The sequence below is a fragment of the Quercus suber genome, unplaced genomic scaffold (assembly GCF_002906115.3).
Source record: "Quercus suber isolate HL8 unplaced genomic scaffold, Cork oak 2.0 scaffold_772, whole genome shotgun sequence".
Lineage (NCBI taxonomy): Eukaryota > Viridiplantae > Streptophyta > Magnoliopsida > Fagales > Fagaceae > Quercus > Quercus suber.
The window spans coordinates 304,199-314,245 of NW_027070208.1; the positions used below are offsets into that span (position 1 = coordinate 304,199).

At 35.9% G+C, this 10,047-nt stretch overlaps 2 protein-coding genes across 2 annotated transcripts; one reads left to right on the forward strand and one right to left on the reverse strand.

Annotated features, from left to right (window-relative positions):
* The first annotated feature begins 3,579 nt into the window (after positions 1 to 3,579).
* LOC112000068 (magnesium protoporphyrin IX methyltransferase, chloroplastic) lies at positions 3,580 to 6,088 on the forward strand. Its single transcript, XM_024032173.2, has 2 exons — positions 3,580 to 4,265; positions 5,479 to 6,088. Exons 1-2 carry the CDS (start codon positions 3,681 to 3,683, stop codon positions 5,884 to 5,886), a joined length of 993 nt encoding a protein of 330 aa, XP_023887941.2. The 5' UTR covers positions 3,580 to 3,680; the 3' UTR covers positions 5,887 to 6,088.
* A 692-nt stretch (positions 6,089 to 6,780) lies between these two features.
* Positions 6,781 to 9,000, reverse strand: LOC112000067 (trihelix transcription factor ASR3). Its single transcript, XM_024032171.2, has 2 exons — positions 8,307 to 9,000; positions 6,781 to 7,186 (listed from the first exon to the last, which is right to left on the reverse strand). Exons 1-2 carry the CDS (start codon positions 8,998 to 9,000, stop codon positions 6,894 to 6,896), a joined length of 987 nt encoding a protein of 328 aa, XP_023887939.2. The 3' UTR covers positions 6,781 to 6,893.
* Positions 9,001 to 10,047: the final 1,047 nt, after the last annotated feature.

The window sequence follows — 10,047 nt, forward strand, 5'->3', positions numbered from 1 at the left end:
TACCGAATCCCTCAATGTAGCTATCACAAGAGCTTTCACATCAATGGTTTTTTTCATCACTCATTTAGTTAGTAACAACCAGATTATCGATTGTGTTATTAGGTAGTGCAAGCTATTGAATTGTTGAAAAATATGAAGTGCACACATAACAGCGGCATTGAGACTAATCTTCCCTACCTATTTCGTGAAATTATTCACCATACTCAGATCAATATGTTATACATTTCTCTCAAATAAAGATATGTCATACACATAAATTTCACACATAAAAATTCACATTTACGTGAAAAAAATGTGTAATGGAATAATTTCTAATTCACCTCTCTTCGCGGCCAAAACATTTTTAAAAGCAAAAAAACAAAAACAAATCATTACAAAACCCACAAGGTGAAGATGGTACATATGGAGCATTGAAAATACCAATGACATATTAGCGGGTTTCGACAACCGTTCTTTCCACTATAATGGTCATTATACATTGCCGGCACTATCATTGTTGAGAGTATAATACAGATCAAACTCCATTGATTTAATCGATAGGAACACTAATTATTCTTTGCTTCGTACGCCAATGTTTTGGTCACAACGATCGCATTGTCTCACCACTGGATTTTTTTTTTTTTTTTTTTTTTACTTTCCTTCCTTTCTCAATTTTGTCTTTCGCAGAAAAAAAATCATTCAAACTTTTGAGTACTTGATTAATTTCAAATTAAGTAGTCAAAAGACATCAAATGGTAATTGATATAAATATCTATAATGGCCACTAATTGAAATAGTAAGTGTTGATTATTTTAAACCAACAAAAGATAATGAAAATTATATTGGAAATAATTTTTTATTTACAAAGATATTGGTGCTATGTGACAAATTACAACTAACCTTACAAATACAAAACAAAGAAAAGATTGTTGTTGGAGGAAACCTAAATGGTCATCTCGGAAACGATAGTGAAGTTTAGAAAGAGTTCATGGAGGTTGTCAATACCTAACCCAATAATTAGTTGTCTATTTGGGTTCTCTCTCTATGTGTTAAGAGTGTTTACTATTGTTTGCTAACATTACTTGCACTGGTGTGGGATTGTGATCATCTGTGAGGTGCAGAAGAAGTGTGGAGTTGATATCAATCAATTCCAATGTCTCTTGGAGTCCTCTATTATAGATCCTAATTGTGTCTCAAACTAAAAACAAAGAATCAGGAATTTAGTTAATTGTGAGAAAGATGTTAGGGACCCCCACAACGCCCAATCAAAGTTGACACCTAATTTTGATTAAGTTAATAAAAACCTTAAATATACCTTTTTTTTACCTTTATACACACACACACACATATAGTAAATTTTTACACATACCTTTAAGAAAACTCTAGATATTCCACTTTTTTAAATGCATAAAATTATAAACTACTACTCCATAATAATAATGGCTAATTAATTATATATATATATATATATTAGTGATCTCATTTGTAATGCTTCTTACCACTATTACTTATTTACTAACTGATGATTTGCATAACAAAGACGATAAATGAGAGGTAGCATTGTTCACTAGATTTTCGAAAGTAATAGTATATGAAAATTATATATATATATATATATGAGTTGGGTTCAAGTTACACCTGGTGTAACTCTAAGTGATATTACACCACTTAATAACTTATTATTAGATGCGAATTTTGATAAATCTACCATTGGATTATATTATATTCATATACTCTCCATGCTTGCAAAATTTTACGATGATCAAAGATTTATAGTTATGCTATGAATCAATTGTTTAAATTCAAGTTTTTGTAGTTTAAAATAATTCATAAAAGATGAGTTATGGATCATAAGATAAATAACATCCGATTAGCATGAAAATTGACATACATGTTAAGCACATATAAATCATATAATTCAACTGTGAGATTCTTAAAATATGAATCGGATGGCACATTTAGAGCATGTAAACAAATAATTAATATTTCTGTGAGAAACTGTACCTAAGTCCTATCTACGAATCCATATAGTTGTCTACCAATTCCATTATAATTGATTACACTTTCTTATTTGAGATTAAATTGTACCTAACTCATATCTATGCATTCATATAGTTGTCTACTAATTTCCTCATGATTGATTTCACTTTCATACTGATTAGACTGTAAGAGCACTCACAGCAGTTATGCTAAAAAGTCATATTGGTATATTTTAGCTTCTCACACACAAAAAACTTGCTCCAGCAATGGAGCTATACTTATTTTTTTTAGATGATTTGCTACAGTGCACATCTATAGATAAATGTACACTATAGCTTAAAGCTAAAAAAAAAAATTAATTTTTTATTCCTGCCCCCATTAAAATATTACTTCTCTCTCTCTCTCTCTCTCAACTCTGATATCTCTTAACTCTCACCTCTCTCTCTCTCTCTCTCTTAGCTCTCTCTCAACTTCCTCTCACCGCTGCCAGCCCACCCCCACGCTGCATACCCCGCCACCGATCCACACCACAAACCCATCCCGCCCTTTCTTTTTTTTTTTTTTTTTTTTTTCTACTGTGGGCTGTGGTGTGGTGGTGGTTATGGCTGTGTGGGTAGATCGACGTCAGTGGGTGGCTGGGTTCGTCGACATCAATGGGTTGTGGCTAGGTTCGTCGGCATTAGTGGGTGGCTCAGGTGGGTTTCGTGGTGGTGGGTGTGGGTGTTTCTACCGATTAGCCTCAGACCCATGCCGCTAATCGGAGTGCTTGTTGGTCGATCGAGTGGGTTTCTCGTGATTTTTTATTTTGTTTAATCTGGGTTGAGGAAAAAAATTTGAGATTTGGGTTTTTTTTTTTTTTTTTTTTTGCCTACTGTGGACTGGTGGTTGTGGCAGTGGCTGATGGTAGAGGTGGTTGTAGCCGATGTTGTGTATGTTTTTTTGGAGTGGGATATATTATTTTATTGTAGTGGTTATATTATTTTATTGTAATTTTTATATTATTTTATTGTGTTGAAAGCTAAAATAGATCCACTGCTGTAGCATGTGTGTAGATAAATAGATAAAGTAACTTTTTGTGGTACTAAATAGCTAAAATTATTGCTCCACTGCTGTGAATGCTCTAAGAAGATTGAATTTAAACAACCAAACATCTTTTTTATATAGAGAAGTTGTGTCCCATATTTTGACCAGACCATTTCATTTATTACCTTAATGGCTCAGACTTTTAAATCCATTGAAGCCATGTTTTCAAAATGAGAAAATTTAGAGACACATAAATGAAACAAATAAAAAATTTACCAATTTAACTATTCTGAAGAATATTATCAAAATTTTTTTTTGGTTAAATAGCATGGTTCTTTGAACAATTAAAACACAGCAAAGTAAGTTCTAATTAGTTCAATTAGTAAAAAAATTTATAATTAAATAAAAAATTTGATGTTTAATTTCTACCTAAACAAAAAATCAACTAGTATCTCAGTGCGATGGTAAACAGTTTATATCGAAAGTCAACAGATAAAACTTTTTTTTTTTTTAATAATTTTAACAAAAAAAACGGCAAAAGACAAAAATATGCGAGAGAAAAATAGTGGGACCCAGGAGAATCGTTGGAGGTAGCCCCGTAGGCCGTAGTTCAATCTTATCTAGGATAACGTTATCAATTACTAAAATCTCAGACTCTTACTGTGTCTCCGTCTCCGACTTCGAGACCCCCAAAAACAATGGCCTTTTCAGCTTCACTCTCCTCCCCACTTGGCTTCCACACCCACCACCCAAACCCACCAGCATTCTCTCCAAAAGCCCCTCCAAAGCTCACAACACCAACTACTACAATTAGACCCACCACCACCACCACATTCGCCATCCCTCCTCTTTCCTCCGCCACCGCCCCCACCTTAGACGGCACAACTCTCGCCGTCATCGGAGGCAGCTCAGTCGCCGCCCTCGCAGCCGTACTCTCCCTCACCGACCCCGAGAGACGGCGGCGCATCCAGGCAGAGGAGGTAGGCGGGGACGACAAGGAGGTGGTGAGGGAGTACTTCAACAACTCTGGGTTCCAGAGGTGGAAGAAGATTTACGGTGAGACCGACGATGTGAACCGGGTTCAGAAAGACATTAGGCTTGGCCATTCGAAAACAGTCGAGAATGCCATTACTATGTTGACTGACGATGGTTCGCTTCGTGGGGTTACTGTTTGTGATGCTGGTTGTGGAACTGGCTCTCTGTCTATTCCGCTTGCTAAGGAGGGGGCCATTGTCACTGCCACCGATATTTCTGCTGCTATGGTTGCTGAAGCTCAGAAACAGGTCAGTCAATCAGGGTCTCAATATATTAACTGTCTGTTTAACTGTCATAACGGTTTTCCAATTTCTGTGTTCAGATTAGATATTACTATAAATTTAAGGATAATGCTAAAGCTATTACAAATTTTTGCTAAAAGGGCATATGTAGTAGTGACACATGGTTTGTAGTATGGGGTGTGGCTTCTGTTCAGTGTCTTGTAGAACTGGACCCGTTGCAATCGTGACACCTGTTTATTTTCGGACATGTGTCATGGTCGCAGCTGGTCCAATGCACTGGAGGCACCGGACAGAAGCCACACCCTGTAGTATGTACCGTACTATCGCTGAATCAGTGTCACGGCATTTAAAATTTTAAATGATATCACCGATAAAAAATAAATAAAAATCTTAACCTTGAAATAGACATTTTCCTTTCAAGTGAAATAGAGAGAATCGTGTCCGTTGTCAATGTGGGGGTGTCTCCATGCCATGTTATTTTAAAATAGGGTTTATGTCTTTTTTCGTCGAGTTGAGACTTGAGAATCTGAGATATGGTTTGTTATTGACTGCTGTTTGGTGGTGTTGTTAAAAATGTGCATTATTGGTCATTTTGGACTTGGGGATGGGGGCTTATGAGAGAAAGGAACAGAGACTTAAATGCTACTTTATAATTGTTGAACCATTATCTTTTTGTGAACAAATAATTTAGGTACAGTACCATTCTTAAGGTATTGTACTCAAGATCCCCAAATTAAATTTGATTTAGTGACTGCATTGGCCAATAACCACATTGTTGAATTTAATTATCCTTGGGAAAGATAACATCCCTTTTTTTTTTTTTTTTTTGGTATTGGTTAATGCAACCACACAGGTGAATTTAAGGAATTGTAGTTAAGTTTTTCCCTTCGTGAACATGTATACCTGGTGCAGATCGCAAAACTAGTATGACAAGTATGTGACTTTTTACTGCCAATGAACTTGGATTTCTGGTTCCCAGTGCTAGTATGGCTTAATTTAAGCCTCTTTTTGTTTTCTCTTTCCCCCTCCATTTCTTACCAGGTATAACTGGTGAGCTATACTAATAGGATTACTACTACTCAACTTTAGTTCCCTGAGAAAGTGAATCATAATGAATTCATTATCATGTCAACTTTCTATTCTTATAGGAGTTCTACAATTTGTTCAACCCATGCAGCACTTGCAAACCTTATTTGTTCGTGTTTCAAATTTCATGCAGGCAGAGGAACAGCTTCTAGCAGGCAAGGATGACCTCTCGCAAGCACCAGTGATGCCGAAATTTGAAGTGAAGGATTTGGAGAGCTTAGATGGGAAATATCACACAGTGGTTTGCCTAGATGTTTTAATTCATTACCCACAGAGTAAGGCAGACGGGATGATTGCACACCTTGCTTCCTTGGCAGAGAATCGATTAATTCTGAGCTTTGCACCAAAAACATTTTATTATGATATATTGAAGAGAATAGGAGAGTTGTTCCCAGGGCCTTCAAAGGCAACAAGGGCATATCTCCATTCAGAGGCAGATGTGGAGAGGGCATTGCAAAAGGTAGGGTGGAAGATAAACAAGAGAGGCCTCATCACTACGCAATTTTACTTTGCAAAGCTTGTTGAGGCTGTTCCCGCATAATGATGAAGAGAGGTTAGAAATAAGTTTTGCCTTAATCTTGTTGTTCTGTTTATAAGAAGGTTAGGAAATTCCTCCAAGTTGAATGTAAAGCGTGATTTTTTTCCATGTATGTTGTCCTCTGCATGTACTAATGGATTCCAAATTGTATAGCAGATATCAATGTATAAAACATTTTATGCATTTTGACAAATTTTTGTGTTCATTGTCATTTTTTTCCCTTTTCTGTTAAGTAATGGTAAGTAAGAGAGGAGAAGTGTCTTCTAGTTAGCTCAACTGGTAAAGTCTCCTACCATCGAATAAGAGATCTAGGATTTGAATCCTACTTGCGCGAAAAACAAATTGGTATCTTAGCCTAATGATAAAGAGCAATCATCATAGAGTGGACGTCATAGGTTGAATTTCTATCCTATCTATAAAAATAAAAATAAAAAGTAGGAGTGGAGGAGAGTGAAGCCCATAGGCAAATTCCCAATTTGTGCTGTTTGTATTAACCTTCTATGAAGTTGCCCAGTAGTCCAAATACCATCAAAGCACCCAGCATATAAAGATATAAGCTTGATGCCTAATTATATGTTTGCAACACTGGTGCTTGTTTTTGTACTGGTCCATAATCCTGTTCATTTACTGCTGGATTTTGTAGCCTTGTAGGTTAGTACCTCTCCTCCTTTAAAAGGGCAAGAAGATGTCTTGGTAAACTAGATGAAATTTACCACCAGAATGATAACTAATCTTTTAATATTTTCAGAGATGTAACTCAATCCCCTTTGGTGCAATCTGGGTATAGAAGCCTGAGGAATGGTTTGAGTCAAGAAACATTAATACCAATTTGTCATGGCTCACAAGTCACTCAAGTATATTAAAGTACAATGAGTAGCTTCTTGTTGATTACTGCAGTGTATTAAAAACTAAAAGCACCTTAAATCTGTCAACTCTAAATGCTAAGTCCTTATTCTTGACTACATTTCACAGAAATTGTAAAGGGTGTCTTATTTTCTAATGATTGCAGTTTATAACTTGTCCGCAATTCTTACAAGAGCATCAGTGACCTTGCTAAGAGCAGCAACCAAGCTGTCAGTATGCTCCTTCCTCTGGTCCCTGTCCAGTTGACAGCTTATGTTCTGAGCTTCAAGATGCGCATTTAACTTGTTACTATTCATCTCTAAAACTTTGACTAATTGATTCCCCAAACTGGATGCATCTTCCTGTCCATCCAATGACAACCGCCTTCTCTTCCGTTCCTCTTCAGAGATAGATTCTCTCCAAATACTGGCTGACCCTGGTTGTTTGCCTTTAACGGTGCCTGCAGAATAGAAACAAAACAATGTGTAACCTCTTTATGTTTTCCAGTTCTTCAGTTTGGGAGTGAAAAACAAATTATTCCATCACTAAGTTTTAGCCTTTGGACATGGAATCCGTAAGATCATGTTCCATATGTGAAAGAAAATTTAAGGTGCATTCAAAGTGTAGAATGCGTTTCATTCTTAGTCAATGAACTCTTTGTAGCAGTACCTATAGCAATTTATTGAAGTGCCATTATATGATAACAAAAATTAAAATCCTTAAGGTGAAACGTCATTTTTAACAAAAAAAGATGCTCTCCAATTGGAAATCGTAGACTTGGGAAACAAAGAGGCACAAATCATGAAAATTGGATATTGAACTCACGAACCAATTGTTTAAGATTGTCTCATAATAAGTGTCCTTGTTGATAATCCAATACGCTTGACCAGGTGCAATACTGATTGGTTGAGTTTACAATGTGGAATTAAAACATGCAAAAACAACAAAACAAACAAATTGGTTCCATTTTGGTGATCTAAATGTAATTCATTATTCTGTGTGAGTGATATGAAAAGCAGCAGCAACCGGCTAGTCTGAGGAAAAAAGGCAGGTCTATCAAGTGCCAACCAACTTGTCACATGTTTTGTATGGCAATTAAATAGATTGAACCATATGCAACTAATAAAAAGAGTATGATTGTATGAACATATTGGATTTACCTTGATGAGAGAACCTCTGGCAGAAATACCGTTTCTCTGCTTATCAGAGCAAAAACAGCATGGTACGACTATTAGGAACGTTTATGACTATTTCACAAGTGACTTAGATTTAAAAATTTGAACAGAGTGTTGACATGTTACTCTATAAAATCGATTGATGTTAATCTACTTCGTAGTAGCTGGTTTAAATCAAAATAAAACACAGACTGATGTGAAATTAACCCATGTTAACAAACACATTGTCCTGCACTAAAGTTTAAAAAATGATGCAAAACCATAACCCCACAAATATATATTACAAAAACCTATGACTTTCATATGTCAGGCAGAAATCATTCAAACAAAATTGTATCTAAGCCAGAAGCTATGCAGGGTAAAAAAGTTTAATAAGAGTGGACACTTCAACATAACATTTGGTACCTGAAACAGTTTCATACTCAGGGCTACAGCCTGATTCTTCTTGCTCTGAATGTTCAAAATCTGAAAACAAACCATCTTCTGCTGTAGCATGTCGATGACTATCAAAAACTGCTACAGGGGTCTCCTCTTCATCCCCATCCTCATCTTCAACCTCTGCTTTGACTCCATCAGAGTCATTTTCATTTGCTCGTACTGCAACTAGTGGCAGTGGAAATGCGGCAGCAGAAAACGTCATTCCATCCAATGCATTGTAGATTTCCTTATCAAAGAAACTTGCCAGTTTCTTTTCTCTCCGTATATCATTCCTCATCATCCAAAACGATTCAGCCTCTTCCTTTATCTGTGACTCCCATCTTTTAATTTTCTTGTAATCAGTAAGAAGATTACCCCATCTTTTCCTGCACTGGACTGGTCCTCTCTTCACGCCACGCTGTTTACAATATGATGAGACTGAATTCCACTTGGGTTCTACTTGGCATGAACCAAAGGTTGAAGTAGATCTACGACCCCCTCGAACCCCATCCTCAATAACCTTCTTGCCTTGTATTAGGATGAGTGTTTCATCTCTGGTCCATCGAGGATGCCTTGTTATCTTATTCCCATCGTCTGTGCTGTCAATAAGAGCTTCTTGTTTGACAAGTCCAACATGTGGACAATCAGCATTTTCATTTAAGCTGTTTGACTCTGGCGCCATCAAGAACAAATATGTTTTGCTAGCGTATGATAACTTGAGAGTCAGATTAACCTAAAGGCTTTTTAGATGGAGGTTTGGTTAGATGTGAGGGTTTTTTGTTTCATTTGTTTAGAAATGAGAGAAAAAGTTGGATTTATTGTGAGTGTTTTTGGTTCTAGTTGGGCGTGGAATAGAACTTAATCTCTAATGCTCTTTCCAAAGGTCAGTGGGATCTAACCATGCAGTAATCCAAGTTCTTCCTGGAAGATTTAAGGTGTCCCAATATGGGAGTCATTTCCAGCCTTTTTAAGTACCATATTTGCCAAATCTGTAACGTTCTTTTGGAAGGTCAATGGTTCTAATATTCTGTGCCGTATATTAAGATTCTACTATAAATGGGAAACCACCCTCCTTAAAGTTATTGAGCTTCCAAACATTGGCATCACTCTTTTCTTGTTTAGGCAGAAAATCTGGCAGACATGCTCACCCCTTCTTGGGCAGTGTGACTCAGGCAACTTCCCTAGACCATATCTAAAGTTGCCTGATTCTGTCTTTAAAGGTGAGTTGAGATATAGTTGAGGTGAGTTGAGATATGGTTGAGGGTAAGTTTTTAAGTATAAAAACTACTATAAGGTTTATCTCAAAAATAAAATTACGAGTGAATCAGATATATGTATCATTTCTCTCGTAATATATGGTGACTATACGATTATGAAGTCTACACGCTTTTAGAGAAATGATGCATATTTTTAAAGCAAGAAATAATTTATATCTCCAAGATTGAGTCCTCATCCTGATTTCAAAAATATCACTTAACCTTCTTTTTTTAAAATTTTTTATTTTTAGCATATTTTTATTGTTTTTTCTTATCATATAAGAATAACCTAGTTTTCATTTTTTTTTTTTATGAAAAAAAAAATGTATAACCCAGTCAAAAAACATTATTTGAAACTATTTTGAATGATATTTTAGGTAGAAACATATGTGATTCTCAAAAAAAAAAAAAAAAAAAGGTAGAAACCTATGTTTTTGGACTTAATTTTTAGTAGCGCATAAATAGTCATATAT

Excerpts from the sequence above, each read along its gene's own strand:
- LOC112000067 (XM_024032171.2), bottom strand. The coding sequence starts at position 9,000 with ATGGCGCCAGAGTCAAACAGCTTAAATGAAAATGCTGATTGTCCACAT. Across the intron at positions 7,187-8,306 it reads TGAGTATGAAACTGTTTCAG|GCACCGTTAAAGGCAAACAA; the intron begins GTACCAAATGTT and ends TCTATTCTGCAG.
- LOC112000068 (XM_024032173.2), top strand. The coding sequence starts at position 3,681 with ATGGCCTTTTCAGCTTCACTCTCCTCCCCACTTGGCTTCCACACCCAC. Across the intron at positions 4,266-5,478 it reads TTGCTGAAGCTCAGAAACAG|GCAGAGGAACAGCTTCTAGC; the intron begins GTCAGTCAATCA and ends AATTTCATGCAG.